The following is a 22,506-nucleotide window of genomic DNA, read 5'->3' as shown; positions in this document are numbered from 1 at the left end:
TTCAGGTTCAGTTTGTGATCATTTTCGTCCACAACGTCCAGCTTCTTCCCAGAAACTGTAACTATCCAAAAATAATTGCCGTTCTCCTTACGATCAACGCTTCGCTTTTCATTTATTTATTCGGGTCATTTTACATCAAGACATACAAGAAGGAAGCGGCTCAGCGGAGATTAGCTGAGAACAAAGCTAAAATGGAGACTATCTCTGGACCGATACAGGAAACAGCGTTCATGACAAATGGCAAATATTCAAAGGACATGACTAACTCTGTAGAAGGTTTGCTTCAGTCGCAGAACAAGGTTTATGAAAAGTCGAAAGTTCAATAGTTATATTTTAGATTTATTTAGTTTTAAAAGGGTATTTATAAAATTTAATGCATTAATGATATGTTTGATAATGATATGTTCCAAGCTGTTTTTGTAAATAAATTATAGGTTATTTTAATTATGTTTTATTTATTTTTAACCTTTCGCCACTTGCACTGTTAAAATTTAATGTAATACAAAATCTTGGTTGAATGTAAGATTTAAAAGTCCGCCAATAGAAGACTAAGAAAAAATCGTGATGAATCTGCTATTGACTTTTAATTTCAAGGAAGATTTAAACGATGACTTGGAATCAGTAGAATATAAAGCAAGACCGAAATATTAAAGGTGTGTGTTATAGTGTATATTCGTCTCAGTTTCCATGTATATATTTAAAGTCTAGAGATTTGTACATTTACTAACATATTGAAGTATTTTTTTAAGTAGATAATTGCAAATTACCTTCAACAAAATAAGTCATTTTTAACGGATATTTTCTTATATTATCACTGTTTTAAAACAAACGATGAAAAGTATGAATGATATGTATTATATTTTTGGTTGGTAAAAACAAATATCATAAAAAAGTATCATGAACATAAAAGTAGGGGAATTGAGAAGGAACGTCGAATGGTATAAAAAAAAGTGAAATACACGGTATGTCCCCTTCTTATTCTGATCCTTAACTGGTTCTGGTGCATAGGCACTGGATAGAATCGTAAATGTATTAACTTTTTAATCTTGATAATTAATTTAAGTTTCGTACTGACATTTCTTAGTGTAACTGCATTTTATATAATAAAATAACAACTATTATGTAATTTTTTCCACATGAATTTTATTTGACCAGCAACCGTGTTTTGTCGTAGTCGGGTTTCGGGTTTATTGATAATCAATATTTGACTAGCGCTGTTCTAGCTGCTGATTACGTTTTTACCAGCTTTACAAAAAAACTTTTTTTGTTTTTGTTTTTTAAGCTTAATTTACCTTTTAACTTAAGCCTTAGTTTAAAAAAATAAATTTGTTTTGCTTTTGTTTTGTTAGTAAATAAGTTAGTCGTTTTTCTATGTGATAAATATGCGTTCGATGACAATGCGACACTAAGGGTGCTTGTCCACTACCCGGAATTTTACCGTTCGATCAAGAGCTTTTACCGTTCGATCGAGAGATCGTCCGTCATGCACCGATCCGAAGAAAGATGCACAAAAGCACAAGCCAATCCAAGCCAATCATCGTTTTAAAACGCTTACTGACGTGCCGGACGGTTAAATTCCGTGTTATTCCATATCTCTCGCAACGTCTATTGAATTCAAAGACTGTGTTTAGAGTTTAACCACCCTTCCTTCGGGTTATTTTCAGGCATATTTTTTTTGTAAACAAGCTAAAAAATCACAACGTTTGTTGTCACAAAATATTGTCAAGAATGAAACCTGACAAAATTTTCCAGTGTATCCGGTACGCACTAAATATTTTTGGAACAGATATCTTTTCTTGTACCCGTATGTCATACGGGTAAGCGCAGAATGGCGAAGAAAAACCGCGCGTATCACGTACGTTCGTATGTGTAGGGCGGTTAATCAATATATCTAGATGTTCCAAGAATTTGAATAGCGTGGTTGTCAATCATGGGTAGAATTGGTGTATATTACACGTGTACACTTGAAAGAGAGAGAAAATTTTGAGTGATCACTTAAACCAGCCTATGACGGTCATAAGCCCTGTAAGTGCCCAGATTTCCATTTTTTTCTTCTTAGATGTTGAGATGTCAAAAAATAATGTACTTGGGTATGTGTTTGTTATATATTATATCATGGCGCAAGCAATAGCAAGTCGTTTACGAAAAAAACTAGCAGTATGCATACATTATCATTCTACTTTCTTCAAAGGTTAAGCCATGCGCTTCTACCGATTTATGAATATGTATGCCATAATTTATTATGTATTCAACACGGAAAGGGCATTGTGAAAAGTGTGATTGAATTTCGATACATTGTGATTTTTTTTGGCGGTTCTGACGACGCAGTTGTGAACTTAGGCCATTACAAGTGGTCGCATCACAAGGAAGTGGCTGGTCGTCGCAGTAAAAGGTGGATAATTTGATGTGACTATATATTTAAAAGATGGCGTTGTTATTGCGAAAGATGTACGATCTTTATAATCTACTGAATTATGATTGGAGCGGTAGGTTACTGTTTTATTTATTATTTAAATATTTTATTTATTCATTGGAATTAAATTAAGTAATGTTTAAATCCTTAACAAGAGTATCGAATCAGGTTTTACAGTTAATTTATTTCATAAATTAAATGTCAAAATAATATTATTTTATTTTGTAAGTTAAAAGCATTGTTAACTTGGTGGTCTGGATATAAAACACTGACCTTTCCATTCATCGTTCACTTTTAAGTAGTATTACACAAAGTGAATGCTGAATGATAAGGAGAGTGTTTTCATATTTTTTTCCTGTAGATTTCAAAACGGGACACCCAATTGATAAGAAATTTTATTACCTCCATTAAACGCGAAGTTTTAGATGAACGCAAATTTTTTCCTCACTGTTTTTTTAACTGTCCTGAGATACAACATTTGAAAATTTTAAATTTATTACTAACGTAAGTAAAATACAATTTATTATTGTAACTGCACGAGGATATAAATACAATTATTTAGTGGCAAGTGTTTTTAATTAGGATAGGTTGTAGATGATGGTTATAAGGTAAATTAGGCACTACTTAGTAAGGTAGGGTAGGCACTGTTTTTCTGCTTTTATGGGATGTACGCCCCTAAAAATATTTTAAATTAATTTTTTGAATATCCGAACGCAAAAAAACTCATATACTTCTTAAAAAAAGTTTAAATATTATACATAGAAAAAAGGCAAGAATTTTCTTCTTCTCCGTCTTATTCCTCATTACTAAAGGTTGTGACTCTTGCGGAAGCAATGACTCTTCTTCAGTTATCCCTTGGCTGTGCTGCACGTTGCGCTCTAACCACCGAGGTGCCTGCTGCTGACTTTACTCAATAATTTTACAAAATACATAATATATAAACAAAAAATATATCAGAGACTCGAAGGGCCAATTAATATTAATACTAAAGACTAACCGTAGTTGGTCAACTAAAATTGCCCTAAAAAAGCTATCATGTTCACCAAAAGACCTACAAAATTTAGTCCTTTCAGGTCATTTTTTTTATACGAATAGTTTTAATAATAACTTTGTTGGGCTAGAAGTCTTCCCTTTTCCCTTTCCCCTTCCTCCAATGGAGAAATAAGTACAGTTAGAATTGACCGGAATTCAAAATAAATCATAAACGTATAAGTATACACTCTAAACATATATAAAATATTATATATGTTTAGAGCGTACCCATAAAATAACTGGTTTAAACATACCTAAATAAGGCTAAACTCTAATTAAAACATAGATGCTGCTAAATAAAATAAGTATTTTTGTATAGTGCCGGCCTGAACTTGTATATCTTTTTTGTATATTTGCTGGCAAACCCTATTGCTACCTTAAATCAAAAAATGTGACGTGTTTGCAATAACCAATAATCATGTTTAGTATGACTGTGCATCCTGTAACCCAGTTATATTTTACAAAAAAATATTATTTTTAGTCAAATATTTAGGCTACAAATATTCCATTGTTACCAGAAGTTAGGTAGAAAGTACATTATAAAAATACGTTTCATAGGTTTTTTTCAGTGCCTATTATTCTAGTACACTGACAATTGAGTTTAAAAGCGTGTACATATTGAACTTGTGACATTTATTTACATAAGTTTATTTCTGATTGTATAATGCGTGTAGAGTTGAATTTCACGAAAAAATTGGCGATTATAAATAAGACTAAATATTTTAGTACAATCAGTCTTATTAGTAATGCACAAGAATCTGCATAAAAATCTCCTGTATCTTGTAGGAGATGGGAATTAAATACAATTTTATAATATTTTGCTATTATTACCATAAGGATCGTACGACCTTAATACAGTAACCAAACAATAATAACGTAAAATTGTCTAAGTCTAAAGGCTGTCCCAGAAAAGATAACCAGGGAAGGTTTTCTGTCGAGTTACAATAACGCACAGTGGTCTTATAGGAAGATAATGTGAAATGTGGTATTTAGCTAGAATAGTCATTTCTGGTTAGATGATTCCTTGCATTATCTTCAGCTCTATAATTCTTGCATCTTGCTTACAGATCCAAGAACAGCATCATGGCCACTTATGCAATCTCCAATGCTACTATTCCTAATTCTTGCATCATATTTGTATTTTGTGAACAACCTCGGACCTAAACTCATGCTGTATAGGGAACCTTTTAAACTTCAAACTGTTATGTTGATATTCAATGCGGGACAAATAATCGTTTGTGCATTTACAGTTTTTGAGGTAAGTATTTTTAATTAATACTTTTAACGACAGATGTAACAGATATTGAATAAGTATTCACTTAAATATGTAAATATTTATTCCTTTCATTTTGAGAAAAATAAAAATTGTTGAAAAATTTGTTATCTACTTATTGCTTTAATTTCAAGGCTTTATAAAGAAACGCCTTTTATTTAAAGATATTTTTAAAAAATCTGAGAAAGTAACCATTCATAGAGAAGAATTTCTTTGAAAATTAGTTCAATGAAGAAATTATCGTCAAAACATAATACGACTAAGTTAAATCGCAGAAATAATTGTGTTTCTATCACGTACTTATATAAATATTTTAGTTTCGTAGATCCAAATGGACCGATTTTACTCTCTAAGACTCTTGAATTATTTAGGTGGGAAATGGTGTGGTATAATTAATTAATATGTATTTAGTATGAACCATAATCTTAACAAATGTAATCGTTTTTTTAGGGGTTCCGATTAGCGTGGTATGGGCAATACAAACTTATATGTGAACCGATCGACTTCTCCAACAGTAAACGAGCAACTGACATAGCCAGAATTGTGTATCTCTACTTGGTGATAAAGTTAACTGACCTATTGGATACGGTAAATTAAACACATTATTATAAATATGATTTTTCCTTAAGGGACGAATTTCCACAAGCTTGTACGAGTACGGGAATATAATCTTAAGTTACCAGGCTTTTGCTGTTTTTTTAAAAACATTTTCTACCTTCTATTTCTCCTTCATTTTATTTCCCATATAAGGGTTATGTCCTACACCCTGAGCTCCTTTACTAATTTCGCCTATATCCGTCTAACATGTATGAAAGACAAGAATTACCAATGCTCTTTTGGAAAAATATTGTTAGGAGTTTGTTCAGATTATACTTGACATGATTTGAAATGGGGGTGAAATAGGGTATATGCTAGATTTGGTTCCTTGACTTAACTCGAGATAATTAATTTCTCGTTTAAATATATTTTTTAGGTATTCTTTGTATTCCGCAAGAAAAACAATCAGATAACATTTCTTCACGTCTACCATCACACTGGAATGGTTGTTCTGGCGTGGAGTGCAGTCAAGTATTTACCAGGTATTCCTTTGGTTTTGTTTTCACTTAATCTCACGTACTCCAGGTAAATCAGCTACTTATGACTTACATTTACATAATTTTTGAACGGAATGTTTAACCGTTCAAAATACCGGTACACAAAAACCCGATATGTTATCAAAACCTCATCGCAGTGAACAGAGCCGTATTAATGGGCGAGTTACCTAAATATCGAGAGAGAGAAATTCTCCCCAAGCGACTCGCGAGGATATCTTAAAATTCGAAATGGGATTTTACAAAAAACCCCATAAATTCAAGAAAGAACGAGGAATTGGTCCAAAAAATAGTGGTACCTACATTGTAAAACAAACCAAATTTTAATTATGTCAATTGCAATCGCAGGTGGACATGGAACATCACTCGGTGTCATCAATTCCATAGTGCATGTTGTAATGTACGCTTACTACTTTATGACACTCTTGGATGACAAGTACAAGAATTCTATATGGTGGAAGAAGCATATTACTCAACTTCAAATTGTAAGTATATTTTTTGAATAAAATTATTACAACGCACCCCTCGATATAATTACAACAGTCAAGAAATCTAATATAAATGAAATAATATGTTTATTTTGTACATGTAAACATAATGAAAAATATAAATTACTCATTGGGAATAAATATGACTTTTGTATAATTTTAGTAGTGTAATGGTCAGCACGCTCGGCTATCAATCTGGGGGTTCGATCTTCAGGTGGGGGGGTCAAATAAATAGAGTTGTTTTTTCACTATTACATTTATTCAATATTACTCTGGACTGGTACCTGAAGCGGAGGGCTGATCACCTTTCCTTCATGTATTAACGATTAAGATAAAACTGGGTTAGTATGATGCAGTGCCCTAAGCACCATTAGGGTGTGGATAAGGGTTTGAAGAAGAAGAAATATATTATAATTTCATTTCATATATTTATTGTCTATGAATATTTCCATTATTTTTTGTAATGTTTTTTTGTTTACTTTGTTTCGTATTTTGAATTTCATCTGTAAAATAATAAGTTTGGACTTTTTTGTAATCCAGTATTTGTTGTTTTTTCAATCTAATTCAGTATTTTTTAAAAAAAAACTTTATAATTATTTGATTTGGAATCACTTTTTGGTAATATCTATCCATTTTTAATTTAAATTTTACTTGTTCAATACTACTATTCATTAAAATCTATTGTGACACGTGTTTCGGTGAATTCCGCATCATTTCCATAGTACGGTCTTTAATGATGCGGAATGCAAGTAAACACGTGTTACAATAGATTTAAAAAAGTGGTAAATGCCAATTTAAATTGAAATTCATTAACTGAACTTATATAATAAACGTAGGATTTTAAGTGTTTATATCAACGAGCGAAGTAAATGAATCTCAACACCTCAATACGAATATTTTTTCACAGTAAAACAAACTTCGCGGTATTGCGTAACAAAACTTCCGGTCTATTATTTTTGGATCCTATATTTTTATGTCCGCCTCCGTACAGTAATGGTCAGCACGCTCGGCTACCGTTCTGGAGGTCCCGGGTTCGATTCCCAAGGGGGGTAAAATAAATATAAGTGATTTTTCACTGTTACATATATTCAATATTACTTTGGACTGGTACCTGAAGCGGAGGGCTGATCATGTGATTCTGATTCATGTGTAAACGATCAAGATAACACTGCGTTTATATAACGCAGTGCCCTATGCACCATTGGGGTGCGGATAAGGGTTTTATTATTTTATTTATATTTTTATGTGTATGGTTTTCAGGTTCAATTCTTCTTGCTGGTCGTCCATTTTTCTTTGCTGGTAATTACTCCGGACTGCCAGTACCCCCGGTGGGTCGCAGCGGTGGTGGTCCCGCAGAATCTATTCATGATGCTCCTGTTCGGGGACTTCTACAGGAAAGCGTACATGAAGAAGTCGAAGCCGGAAGTGGCAGAAAACGGACCGGGCGACGGGACGAGCAACGCAGCGAGCAACGGAAAATCTCCATTAAAAGATTCGGAGATTCATTTACAGAAAGCAGAAATATCTACGTTAGACAAAATGAACATTGATGGGATATTTGGAACCAATAATAAAAAATTAAAAGGTTTTTAATTATATACTTTTTAATTTATGCCTTTGTTTTTGTAAAAGCTTAATAAAACAAGTGGTATTTTCAAAATACTGCCTTGAAACCTTGAATTTTAATATTGTGTTAACATTACTTGTAAACTATATATAAATTTTTTAATATAGATTAAAAAATAGAAATCATAAATAGTGTTTATTTTTTCGAAAAACCCTTTTAATTTATTAATTATTTATAGTTAATTATTATGTAGCTATCACACTGTTATCATGGTACCTACCTACAAGTGACCAGTCTTTGAAATAAATGGAAAAATATATAAAAAGACAAATAAGCAATATGCAAGTGAAAATCAAATAAGAAAGCGAATGTGGGGCTCAATTTAATAAGCTTTAACTGAAAACACTCAAAAATTACTATTGAATGGGGATAGTTATGCTATTGCGTGTTTGGTGTGAGAAATAGTGTAGATGAAAAGATAAGGTATACATGTATTTGAAACAAATATTAAAGAAAAATTAGTGGATCTGAAAAAGATCTTATCATTAGCAGATCTTCATTTACGGAGTAACAAAAAAAACATTATTTGCACGCAAAACTTAAATTATCTCCCGAATCTCGTTTGAGCATCAATTATGCGTGTCTTTTTTTAAATTACCTAACGTCCAAGTGACTCTGAAATATATCTACGGCTTATGCAACACCGCTTATCATGGCCCTACTTAGGCTTCAATATTAAAAGTTTTATAGCCTACTCTTGAATGGATTTACTGTTAATGATTAAATTACTTTACGTTCTTGTATTTTATGAGTGAAAATTCTAGGCAAAAACACTCACTATATTATATGCATTTGTCATTGTCGCAGTCGACTGCGACTCTCAGTCGTCTCTCAGACTGCAGTCTGAGAGTCTGTGATTGGTTGAATCAATTATTGTGAGTTTGACGCACCCAAATGCCATAGCGACATCTACCGGCAAATACACGAGTACTGCGTCTTTGTTATTAGTCTATAAAGTTGTTCACAGATGGCGGGAAACATTCGAAAACTTTGAATTCAAATGTTACTTAGAATTTCGTAGGATGACATACATTCACAGACTGAAAAAAGCCTAAAAAATTCTTAAGACTAAAAAAATAGGTAGGTAATGGTCGTTTATTCGAATTTCAAAACGTTACGATTGCAATCAAAGCCGGTTAGATTAACGATACCCATTTTTTATCATTCTACAAAATAACATTACAAGACTAATTTTTCGTTATTTTCCATTATTTTCTCTCCCTTGAAAAATAATTGGCACATTGCTTTGTTTCTAGAATTCGGTATTCAATGAATGGATAGACAGTTAATACAGTCGTCCCTCGATTTTCGTTTTTGAAAAGGTAGCGAATAGTCGCAAAACGGTAAACATCAGGACGTGAATAAATCCGCGCTTCCTAAGAGACACGGTATAATTAAAATCAATACACTTTTGATACAGTTTAAGGTCAGGAAGTCTGGATATACGTAGATGGTTTACATTGTACGCGTGTGTGACATATTTCCGGTTGTTTTATGTGAGTGACAGGGCATAATTTAAACTAACACCTTTGATGTGAAGTTGCACGATCAAAATACACTTTAATGATATTGTTAAACACATTTTCATTATGTTCTAAACATAGTCGTGCGATCATAACAATTGAAAAATCTTAATTTTCTAAATGACATTTTTCGGTGTAATTGCATTAAATAAAATAAAACACCAACAATGTGTGTTTTTAATTTTTTAATTTTTTAATTTTACATTTTTCGGTGTACTGCTTTTTCTGGAACATATTTTTGTAATTGGTGCACGAATGCTCACGATTTTACATCTGTTCCTCAAAACTTATTTCTCACAATGAATATCTTAATATCCAACATTCGGGAAAATGTTGGTAGTTAGTAAAGCTAATTAGTTAAATGAAATAAATTTAATTAAATGAGCTAAGTTAATTAGTCAAGTGACTTTAAAAAATATATTTAATGATGTGTTAAAAAAATTGTAGTAATTTTATTTGCTGGATTTAAAAAAGAAAAAAAATGTTGAGTGAAAACAAGGCAAAAATAAAAATATTTATATCCAAAATGCATTATACGCAGGTTTGAAATTTCATCTAAAATTACATAGTTAACAATTATTTACAAACATCCAACATAATTAATTAATGGTGCAATATTCAAAGTTGAAAACTTATTGTAATTTAAAAAAAGAAATATCTTTGTTTTTATTATTTACTATTTAACTTCAATTTCATATTCTTTCTGTGAGCCTAAGCGGCTCGTTATTATAATTTATATACGCAATTTGATACAAAATTGCGATAGACTGGGTTTGAACCGAGAAACTCTGACTCAAGAGTCCGCGACACTAACCACGGGACCACAACCCGACAAAAGAAATATAGCTTTAGCACTATGAATGAATGTTTATTTCAAGTATATATTTGACGAAATTGAATTTTAGGGAGATTCTGGTCTGGCATCCCCATAGTCCGTCGTTGGAAATTATGGATGAATTTTCCTAACCTTGGATCCTCAAAGTGTGCCATAAAATTTTAATTTAATGATCTTACTCTTTACATGCTTACTTTTCCTAGAAGGAAATGTCATTAAACATCCGGATAAAATCGGTTACTATAACAAAGTACAAGGATTTATTTGAATGCAAAGTCTAATATTTAAACAAGTATATTTTTACGTATATCAAGAAAAAATGGTAAAATAAATAATGTGTTTCATTTTTCCATTATGAGAAATATAAGATTTTTTAACGCACGTAATTACGCTTTTAACCCGAATTACAAGAAAAAAAAACAAATCTGCGTCTGAACAAAGGGCAGTATGTCAATCTGTCGATTATTTTAACCAACTTGAACAAAAACACTTTCTAGAATCTAGAAGATGTCGATCCGAAAACGACTCGCTGTCTCTAAAGTCACGGTTTGAAATTTACAGGAATTTGACATAGGTGTGACGCTTAGGGTTGCAATCATAGTGAATAGATAACGCAAAGATGAAGTGTAGACAATTTCAATTTATGGTACCGAATATGAGTAAACTTTAATTTATCCGAACTTCGTAGCCATACCGTTAATTTCCATATGTAATTTTAGTCCTGAGGCTTGGTTATGCATGCATATAGATATAGGAGTAAATACACCTCGAATAGGTGTAAAATTAAACTTACCAATATACAGGTAAATAAGGGTAAATGTATAATACAAATATCGGTAAATTTAACATTAATTCTATCTGGGAAAAAACAAATACCAATTATTTTAAGGTAACAATAACTTCCTGACGATGCGGATCAAAAACATTTCACACTTCCAAATTTCCAAAAATGATAGAAATATGTGAAGGTCGTTAGTCGTCGAAGTTAAATTCGTCTATATTTTACTTTTAATGTATAATAGAATCTATATTATAGATATTTTGTTTAGAATTAAGCCCATGGATATTCAAATAAAACAAGGACCATATTTTAGCTTTAAGCGCCCTTGAATAATCAATGCATTTGGCAATACTTAAAATTCTCGCTACTCAAAATTCTCGTCATTCGCCATCAGTGGACGTCGCAAATGGTAACGGCTTCAATTGCCTCCGTAAATAATAAAATCGCGGTATCAATGAGCATCAGTGACGTAAAAGTGACGCACAGTTGATTTACTGTCTTGGGGTGTTTCAGATCTAGCATAATTAATTTTGTAACTAATTTTCAGAACAGAAAATATTCTACAATGTATTTATGCGACCTTTCCATGTAGATAATATATTGACGACAGTAAAATAATATATTAAAATTTACATTACTTTTGTAGCGTATAGTGAACAGTCATGCAATGTTTTTATGTAGCTCAGTAGTTACTTTTCGCTGACTATATTTTTCTAACATGAGGGAAGAAAAAGGGTAACAGAGTAGCTTCTAAAAATTTGGAACGACTGTTGTATAAACAGATTTTCATGAGGTGAAATTTTGTATAAAGAAGATAATCATAATCAAATGTGACCTTGATCTTGGATTATAATCAGAACGATGTCGACGTCGCGTCGGCGGTGAATTCGTATTAAATAACCATAAAAATAAAACTGATTTGAATCATTCACCCGTGAAAGTGCTCATATCGATACGTCCTACGAATAAAGCTGTAACATAAAATCGATGTGTCTTTTTGCTATTCCAAAATTTTAAATTTTAGTGTTTGATTACCACTAAACTTTATGACTAAGCCCTTGTTTTCATATTTTGTTATCGTAAAAAATCAAAATACAGGGTGGGTCGCGGTCACTACCTTTTTTGAAACTCTAGCCATAAACGACAGTTACTCATGGAACGAGTTTGAAACCACAGGATCTTAAGTTTTTTTAAAGGTTAGTTTAGTATCCATCATGCCATGGATGAACGAAGAGCGCGTGTTTGCCGTGGAGGTCTACTTTTCCTTAGACCGTTCCGTCATCGCAACTCAGCGTGTATTCAGAAAACAATTCAATATCGCGCCTGCAGGTCGTGTGCCTAATCGTAAATTAATTTTTATATCAGGTATCACACATTACAATGTGGGTGGACACGTTCAGGGATATTGGTAATGTGAAGAAGAAACAAAATGGACCTTCCAGAACCATCAGGATGACTGAAAACGTCGACAGTCGAAAATGTCGTCGTCATATCCATTTCTTCGAGTTTTTTGTACCCAATGTAGGGGATGTGTTGTTCCCGAACGGCGCATGTCAATAGGGGCGATCTTCAGTGGCCAGCGCAATCCCCAGATTTAGTTCCCTGTGACTATTTTCTGCGCGGCTACCTTACAACATTGATTTACACCAATCGTCCAAAGACTCTTGGTTAGCTGAAGGACAGTATTCTTGCTTCTTATGTCGATATAGATACAGATATGCTAGAAAGACTTGACAGAACTGTAAAAAAACCGTCTATCTTAGCGCATTGACGAGAACAGTAGCAGCCTTCGAGATGTCGTTACAAATATAATAAAAAATTGGTTTTAAAGACATGTCATAACGATTTCTTAACGAAACGAATGTCTTAAAGAATAGTTGATATGACATATGATGTTTAATGATGAAGATGTGCAATTTATTGAACGTTTTCGTAGATTCGACATTATTTGCTTGGCGCGTATTATAATGATTCGTGCATCGAGTTACGCAGCCATAATACAAAAGGTTATGTCCGCTTTTGAAGCGTAGGTAGTGGTCCCGGTTATGAACTCCGACTGGGTCACTTTGAAATCTAGGATATTTTCACTTTTGAAAAATTAAAATAACAACTGGCATCGGAACTACAATAAAAAACTATGACTTTGTTTTATATATGTAAATAAAATAAAATAAAATGTAAATAAAAATTATAAACATAATGCTACAATAATTATAGGTTTTTATTGTTCTTTTTACGCTTCACACACTATATACAAGATTAACCACCAAAAAAATGTATATCCGACCTCACTTGGCTACAACTCCGATCCCTTTTTCAAAAACGTGTACCAAATAAGTAAAACCTCGATATAACAGACCTCTATTTAACGAACTTCGGATTTGTAATACTTGTAAATTATTTATCTATTTGTTTGTTAGTTAAACGCGCTTAGTAAACTGATTAAACGTTATTTTCCTCCACAGAAAGGTGGGCACTACTTGTGTGCCGTTATGGAACGTACGCCACTGGCTTATAAGAAACAAATCAAAACCATAAATTATTTATGATGTAAACGTTTCGTCCACTGCTTTGATTATGTCTTATTGAATCAATATTAACATTAAAGACACGCCGATTGTTAGCGTAATGAATAGACATTTTATTTGACGCTGTCATCCATTTTTGGCATGACTGTACGAAGATGCGCGTTCATGTCACGTTCTCGGCATGACAAACCATCGGTGCATGCGAGAAATAATAATAGCAGAAATGTGACTAGGGCACGTGAACCATTCTTAAATAATTTGACGACCATTTATTTGCCCGCTTTTTAGGACTATATTATTATAATCCCAGTCTTCTTCAAACCCTTATCCGCACCCCAATGGTGCATAGGGCACTGATCGTTAACACATGAAGGAAAGGTGATCAGCCCTCCGCTTCAGATACCAGTCCAGGGTGATATTGATAAATATTAGAGTGAAAAAATCACTTATATTTATTTGACCCCCCCTGGGAATCGAACCCGGGACCTCCAGAATGATAGTCGAGGCAGACAACAATCCCAAAGTATAATCCCAAAGTAGTCATTTTAATTGTGGTTGTTTAAATACGTTGAGAAAATTAATCTTGAAAATTGGTTTAGCCAGTATTTGTAAAAATATGTTTTTTTTTTCAAAAACAGTTAACATTGTAACAAATTTCGATATTTTTTATATCCATTAAAAAAACAATCCTGGGGTGCCCGATATTCGTTCGTTTCTTCACACGTTAAGTCTTAATACGTTTTATTTTTTCGTTTTTTTTGTCGCAAATATTTTGTAAGTTTGTTTGAACGCTGAGGACAAACATGTCTTAAATTGGTCATAAAAGCTTAGTGGGAAAATAACATCCTTTGACTGATACAACATAGTAGAGAGTTTTAACAAAAAATCTAAAGAAAATTAATTAAAAAAAATACCGTCCATCAACCACTACCACTGGTCTCTTAGATTTCTACTGTACCTAGTACTGACAAGACCCCCGTTAAAGTTTTTAAAAAGTTTTATTTTTTAAAGTGAAACGGTATGAGATATTTTTGTCTTATTTCGCTCAACCACAAGGGTTTACTATACACACAAGATTTAAAAAGAACTAGGGTTATTTTACAAAAAAAAAGCAAAAATTGTGTCAACAAAAAAATAATTTTAAATTCAGATAAAACGTTAATCAATAATATACTGTTTCAAAATACGTTACCATTATGATCTCTGTTTCCTTTTACAAAAATCTTGTTCCTTAACCCCCCCCCTTCCCATATGTATATATATATATATATATATATATATATATATATATATATATATATATATATATATATATATATATATATATATATATATATATATAATAATAATAATAATAAAACCCTTATCCGCACCCCAATGGTGCATAGGGCACTGTGTCATATAAACGCAGTGTTATCTTGATCGTTTACACATGAAGGAAAGGTGATCGGCCCTCCGCTTCAGGTACCAGTCCATGGTAATATTGAATAAATATTACAGTGAAAAAATCACTTATATTTATTTTACCCCCCTTGGGAATCGAACCCGGGACCTCCAGAACGGTAGCCGAGCGTGCTGACCATTACACTACGGAGGCGGACAAAATATATATATATATATATATATATATATATATATATATATATATATATATATATATATATATATATATATATATATATATATATATATATATATATATATATATATATATATATATATATATATATATATATATATATATATATATATATATATATATATATATATATATATATATATATATATATATATATATATATATATATATATATATATATATATATATATATATATATACCCCTAAATATATTTTTAGTTCGTTTGTTTTCATTTTTACCAGAAGATGAAAACATCTGTAAGTTTTAGAAACTAGTCGTATATATAAATGAAACTCATTAAAGTGGTATATTCAAGTATAAAATTTAAAAAAAAAAATCAACATGTCATTCCCCAAAGTTAATACTGAATCAATAAATAATAAAAAAAAACATATCATATACGATTTTCAATAAAAAGAAAGTAATAAAAACATACACATGTATTGTAAAAATATACGCATAATATACATATGTTAAAAAAATATGTAAATTAGTTTGGCGAACCGATTTTCATCAAAATCACACTCATTTTGAATGTACGATATAAAAAAAAAAAATAAATAAAAAATGAGATACCAAAGTGCGATGCTCGAATTATGCAAATGGAAATACTACCAGTGAAAAAAATAGATTTATAATCATGATTGACATAAAAATTATAAACGAATATTCAAACGACGTCATTGATTCATATAAAAATTGAAGAAATATAATGATGAAGGTAAAAAAAAATTACCACCCTACCTTCTTGTTATTTTCAGGTAGCAAATATATCACAACGTTTGTTTTCACAAAATATTGTCAAGGATGAAATCTGATAAAAATTTGTCAGTGTATCCGGTACGCATTAAATATTTTTGAAACATATATCTTTTCTCGTGTGCGTAGGTCATACGGGTTAGTGCGGAATGGTGAAGAAAAACCGCGCGTATCACGTAAGTTCGTACGTGTAGGGCGGTTAAATTAAATTCATTTATTTTTATTTTTATAAGCTTTTGAAAGTTTTTTTTAAAATGAGTTTGTTGAAATGAAATGAAAAAAAAACTAAATTGTGCTCATAGAAACAACTCGTAATTCAGGCAGCTGGTAAGAAGAGAGTCGGAAATAATGTTTAGTAAAAGCCATTGACAAGCCATAAACGATCGCGCTTGAACACTTCATTACGTGAAATGTCTCGTTCTTCGACCGTGAGAAAGAAGACAATAACTTGGAATTATCACACGTCGTAACTGACACACTCGTATATTAGATGAATAGAATTTCGCATCAAGTCATACGTACGAGTACTTACGAGTATTTAAGTATTTGCCGGTAAAGATGTACCATATTTATGTACACTATCACACCTTATCTCATTACTTACACAATCGTTTTTATGAATATAAACCGTGTGAATAATTATTTGTTTTCTTAAACGTGCTATTTAATGCGTCAAACAATTTTGGCACGTACATATTAATATAGCACCTATTGTCTTAGAGTATGTGAGTTGAACCCATCTGATATTAAACTGGTGTTAAGTGTACATACATACATGATGAGATCATTGTAAAAATTGAGTCTTTCCTGTCAATAAATAAAATTGAACGAAATTATCAGGGTATCAAACACGACAATAGAGCCGAGTTCTGTCGATATCTACTAGAGATCGAAATGTACGATATAGCATTTTTTCTAAAAAGCTTTTAACGACAGTCGAAAAAAAGCCGTTTTTTTCAGTACGTCTTTCAAACGGTTAATAAAGATGTTTCTTATTTAAAAATGCTTAATAAAAAAATCTTATCACATTTATCGAAAGGAAATGATGAAATTAAATACTTTTTAAAGTAAAAACAACTCAACCCTGCCATGTTACTCGTCTGTAATGTATCATTGCGCATTCATTTTTAGCATATATATCGCAGTGTGTTTGACATTTTTAGAGCGTATAAAGACTTTTTTTCAATTCAGTAAAACGATAAAAAAAGTCAAATAATGATATATTATTTGCACTAATGACAAAAAGTGATCAGACGTCATCGAGACAATTTTAGCATGTCAGTAACAATGATAACCATTGCATGAATTTCAGCATGTCAGTAAAATTGGCCAAATAAATTAAAAGTGGAAAAGGTAACTTTTATATTAATAAAGTACACAAATTATGGAGTTTTTATAAAATTTTCTACGAATCATACTCCTGTCAATTTTATCGGTTATTCTGTCATTTGTTCGGATAGATCAGTAACGTGTCGACGAAGGTTTGGGGAGGAGGGGACACTTTTTAAATTTTCGTCACAAATCCTATTAATAATTACAGCTAACGGTTGAAAAAAATTAAGAATTATATAAATCAATGAACCAGGAAATCAGTTAAATACTGAATCATAAATATAGTGAATCCATGAGCCAGTGACCGAATCAATAAAATAATTTTTAATCAGGATCAACGTATCAGTATGTATATTTCTGAACGGATCAACGTTTGTGAACGATAACACTCAAAATATTTAATTTGCTGCCCGAAACCATTAAGATTTCCAGGAGTGATCAGGTCTTTAAGAACAGTGTCCGTCGATGGTTACTTAACATTGGAAGGGACAAGGTGGAAAGTGAATTAATTAAAGTCCAGGTGTAATTATCACACTAAAAAACCTTAAAACATAAATTATTTTTGTATCTCCTGTATGTTATGTTTATAAACTAATCATTAAAAAAAATATATGTATATTAAAAATTTTAAAAAAATATATATAAACTTGTATTACCATGTTAGTATTCGGCTCAACACAGGCCATGCCTAAAGAGCCGTAATACGTATAATAAATGTGTATATGAAATGAATATGTATATTGAATGTATCTATGTATTATGAAAATAAAAAATAAAAAAAAAATAAATAAAAAAATAAATTTAAACCCTATAACTCATTTAGTGAATGTGAATGGTTCATTATGATTCTTTTATTTACGGACAACTATGTTTATATGGTATCGCTCATACTTCAGCAATCGCAAGGTTTGAATGGAAGCTAGGTTTAAGGCCTCCGTATGTGAATTTACACCTTTGGGTTGGTGGGCTTGGGTTCACTAAATGAAATTTAGTATGTAATCCAGCATTTTTACCACAGCTTAAATTTTCATCAATGCACTGAGCTCATCAAAGCATTTGCTTTTGTAAGTTCATTTTTTAATCTACGATATGCCTACGCTCATGAATGAAGTCGATAAAGATTTCTTTATAATCTTAAAGATAAACACGAAAAATAAAAATGGAATGTACTTTGGAAGTAATAGCTTCAAAATCAGATAAAGTATCTTAGTCTAAACGCTCTTAACCTTATGTTTCTTAAGACTCTGGAGAGTACTTTTTCCCAATGTCGTAGGTATAATTTTCATAAATAGTCTTTTCACAATAATTTAAAAATTCGATGTTCTTTGTACTTTTATGTTCGATAATTCGATGTTCTGTTTCTTTCAATCCGAGATCAATATCTTGTGAGGGACAAGTACCCGAGTGGACACCTTCAGATACCTTGGAATACACACGGTACTATCCTCCAGGGTTTAGAAGGAGTTCAGAAGGAATTGAACATCATGAATGGAAGAAGCTAAATAAAATGCTCAATGCCTGGGACTCACTGTTTTATTTGACAAAAACCACCTCTTTAACGCCTGGATGCTGACAGTGCTGTTCCACGAATGCGAGTAAATACACTTCACCAAAACTCAAAGCACCAAAACCAGAAAGTTTTAAATATAGTTGCCTGAAGCAACTTAGTGTAATGAAGCAACTTAGAGAAGAAAGCAGAAGCTCTTTATATTGGAAGTCCTTAAAAGGAGAAAATAGACATTCTCAGGACGTTTGGACACGTCCTGAGAATGCTATCTGAGAGCATTATCCCCCCTCATGTCTTTTCATTAACCCCGAGGATTTAAACGCCCCGGAAGACCGCTGACGACCATTCACCGACTGTACTCAACGGAACTTCGGGATCCTGGACTGACCTGGGAGGAAGCTGAGGTAATGGAGAGTGACAGGATAGTTTGGAGATGATTGTAGGACTTAGTGAGCGAACATGGATGGAAAAGAAGGAGATCGTAACAATAACGGTTAGAAACTTCCTGTCATTTTTCTGTCAAACTGCAACCTTACGTTCATGTACAATACATGCTTTACCGCTTTACCCCTTGGGGTCGCCGTCCATAGCTTGATTGTCAAAAAACTTTTCTTTGCGAAGAAGATAAAAGGTTGTCGAACGCTGCTTTAGACCAGTGTTCCGAATTTTTTTTGTTGTTCAAGGTACACCTGCCAAATCATGATATTTTAGAGGTACACCAATAAAAAACAAAGTTTATTTAATATTGATTTAGTATAAAATTAACATAATTCGAAAACATTTGTATATAACATATGCTGTTTAACGGAAAATGTGAGCTTAACTGAGCACAGGCGATAAAAAATTGAGCAATTGTTTATAAGGTTGCTCTCATCTCTTCGTTGGTCGTCCTCAGTCTCTTTTTTAACAGTAGTTGAAAATCCCAATTCGAACGCTCAACAAAGCTTCTCGCTCGTATAGCTTTCAGCTATTTCTAGGTGTGTTTTCTTCACAAAACTAGACTTTTTTCCTCGGCACACCAACTAATCACCACGGTACACCGGTGTGCCGCGGCACACACTTTGCGGAAGACTGTTTCAGACTATCATGGGTAATTAATAAAATTGACATCTGCCGTACTAAAGTGGGTCACATTATATGTCTAATTCAACTTACCTGAAATGAAAGCAGATTGAAGCACCTACATACTGACGTGGCTAAAAATGTATTTATAGAAAATAAAAATGTACTTAATCACTCTAATAACATATCATCATCTAGATTCGGAACGACGACCTGCTTTTGGTCAAGGCTTGTTAATTTTAAAATCTGTCCGTGTCACAATGGAACAAAAAAATACTAACTTACTAACCGTCACGCCGGTTCTCCGCAGGGGTAGGAAGAGAAAATAGAACGCTCTACTAATCTGTTTTCGGAAACAATCTTCGCCTCTTCCACTTTCATGCATCTTATTATTCATATCCGCCGATTATTCCGACTCCTGACCTGACCACTTTCGAGTATTTGAAATACTTGATAATGCCATATTTTCTTTGGTTTTCCTCTGCTTCTATTACCAACCAAATTCGCCTCATAAATTTGTTTTACTAGTCTTTCTTCACACTTCGATTCACATCTCACAATTTTCTTGCGTTCTCATCTCAGCCTTGCATTCTCTCCCCTTATATAGTTCGTATTCGAAAATTTACCATAAGTCTTTTTATCGTAGTATAATGACCCCAAAAACCCCAACGTATCTTACTCTCCAAATAAGCCAGATATGTTATATGACGAGGAAAACTCTAGGTTAAAATAAAATAATTTATTATATTTCGGTATTAATGTCTTAATTTATTAAAAATAATATATTGACACTTTTTTACACACAGACAATTTACAATAATAAATGTTTTGACATTTCTTGGTGGAACTGCATTTTATAGAATAAAATATATTCATGTGGAAAAAACTGCATATCAGTATGAAACATAAATACAATAATAAGTGTCACAAATATATTATTTATTGATTCGGCATTAACTTTGTGGAATGACATGATTATTTTATTAAAATTAAACACTTGAATATACCACTTTAATGAGTTTTATTTTTATTTACGACTAGTTTCGAAAACAACAGATGTTTTCATCTTCTGGTGCAAATTAAAACTTTAATTCAATTTTAATTTGTACCAGAAGATGAAAACATCCGTTGTTTTCGAAACTAGTCGTAAATAAAAATAAAACTCATTAAAGTGGTATATTCAAGTTTTTAATTTTAATAAAATAAGTGTCACAATCATTAAAAGATTTGAATACGAAATTTTGTTTATATCAATAGTATGATTAAAATCGGAAAAAAGAATAATTTGCATTTGCAATATTTATAAAAAATTAATAGTCGTAAATAAAGCAAAAAGTACAAGATGTAAACTTTGAGTCTAATAAGACCTTTGTTTAGTGAAAACTTTGAGCTGCTGAATAAATTGGAAGTTGTTTACGTACATTCTCCTAGGACTTTTCCTGAGAGCTAATAATGTATTTATTTAATGAATCGGAACATAGCAATGAGTAATGACTCCGAACTGTTTTGGAGAAAAGTATAATAAGCCGCGGTTTTTTGCTTTAACTTCACACGTCCCCGCCGGCTTAGTGGAAAATCTTGTAAAAATATTTTTAAAGTGGTTTTCATACAATGAGCACAATAGACAAAATCGTTTATTTCAAGCCCCATAAAGACTAAACGGTTTTAAATATGTTAATTTGAATCACTAGAACTTCTTGTTCTTGAATCACTAGAACTTCACTAGAGACATCTATTTTAAGGTTTCTAAATTGGTTCATATATATATATATATATATATATATATATATATATATATATATATATATATATATATATATATATATATATATATATTTATATATATATATATATATATATATATATATATATATATATATATATATATATATATATATATATATATATATATATGTAGAACCTCCAAGAATTTGAATAGTGTGGTTGTCAATAATGGGTAGAATTGGTGAATGTTACACGTGTTGTAAAGTGATCACTTTAACCAGCCTATGACGGTCGTCAGCACCGTAAATACCCAGACTTCCATATTCTTCTTCATCTTTGGTGAGATTTTGTGAAAAAGTATTTGGACACACTCAAAATGTTGTATTTATGATTTGTTGCTATTCGAGTTCTAATGTTTATACTTCCTAATAAAATTATACAAAGCATTATCATGTCCCTCATTATATTAATAGCATCGTAAAATGAACAAACGCGTGGTCCACTAAATATTTGAAACGCTCCCATAAAACTACAAACCGTTAGAGTGAAAGTTAAGTAATAAAATTGAACCAAAAAATAAGCGTACCTTAAGATGAATGGACATATCAACGATACATGGCTCACACTGCAGTAATAATATTGTAATTTTATTCGAGAAGCGTCCTCATTCTCCACATAGCTACGTATTCTCCTTAATAGACTTAAACTTCTACATGCATTAAGGCAGTGGTCCCCAACCTATTTATCGCCGAGGACCGGTCACGGTTTGATAATTTTACCGCGGCCCGCTGAGGAGGGCGTTCACTGTTTATTTTATTTTAGATTGTTTCTATTGAATAATTTTGATTCTGTCTACCTCCGTAGTGTAATGGTCAGCACGCTCGGCTACC

General features: G+C 32.0%; 2 protein-coding genes across 2 annotated transcripts in view; both read left to right on the top strand.

Annotated features, from left to right (window-relative positions):
• The window catches only part of LOC148310465 (very long chain fatty acid elongase AAEL008004-like), a 28,393-nt gene extending 27,949 nt beyond the window's left edge, over positions 1-444 (top strand). Inside the window, exon 7 of the mRNA XM_088258381.1 lies at positions 6-444. Within this exon, the coding sequence (XP_088114507.1) occupies positions 6-326 (321 nt within the window). The 3' untranslated portion in view covers positions 327-444. The remainder of the gene's footprint in view (positions 1-5) is intronic.
• Positions 445-2,324: 1,880 nt separating this feature from the next.
• On the top strand, positions 2,325-8,053 carry LOC148310464 (very long chain fatty acid elongase 1-like). Its single transcript, XM_088258380.1, has 6 exons — positions 2,325-2,486; positions 4,513-4,703; positions 5,169-5,306; positions 5,692-5,797; positions 6,158-6,294; positions 7,558-8,053. The coding sequence occupies exons 1-6, from the start codon at positions 2,426-2,428 to the stop codon at positions 7,888-7,890; spliced, it is 966 nt and encodes a 321-aa protein (XP_088114506.1). The 5' UTR covers positions 2,325-2,425; the 3' UTR covers positions 7,891-8,053.
• The last annotated feature ends 14,453 nt before the right edge of the window (positions 8,054-22,506 follow it).

This window comes from Brachycentrus maculatus, unplaced genomic scaffold (genome assembly GCF_059751285.1).
Source record: "Brachycentrus maculatus isolate JH-2025_06_01 unplaced genomic scaffold, ASM5975128v1 h1tg000093l, whole genome shotgun sequence".
Classification (NCBI taxonomy): domain Eukaryota; kingdom Metazoa; phylum Arthropoda; class Insecta; order Trichoptera; family Brachycentridae; genus Brachycentrus; species Brachycentrus maculatus.
The sequence above is the reverse complement of the archived record's forward strand: the minus strand, read 5'-3'. Positions and strand labels throughout refer to the sequence as shown.

Coding starts and splice junctions, on each gene's coding strand:
- LOC148310464 (XM_088258380.1), top strand. CDS start 2,426: ATGGCGTTGTTATTGCGAAAGATGTACGATCTTTATAATCTACTGAAT. Junction 4,704..5,168: donor GTGCATTTACAGTTTTTGAG/GTAAGTATTTTT, acceptor TCGTTTTTTTAG/GGGTTCCGATTAGCGTGGTA. Junction 5,798..6,157: donor TGCAGTCAAGTATTTACCAG/GTATTCCTTTGG, acceptor TTGCAATCGCAG/GTGGACATGGAACATCACTC.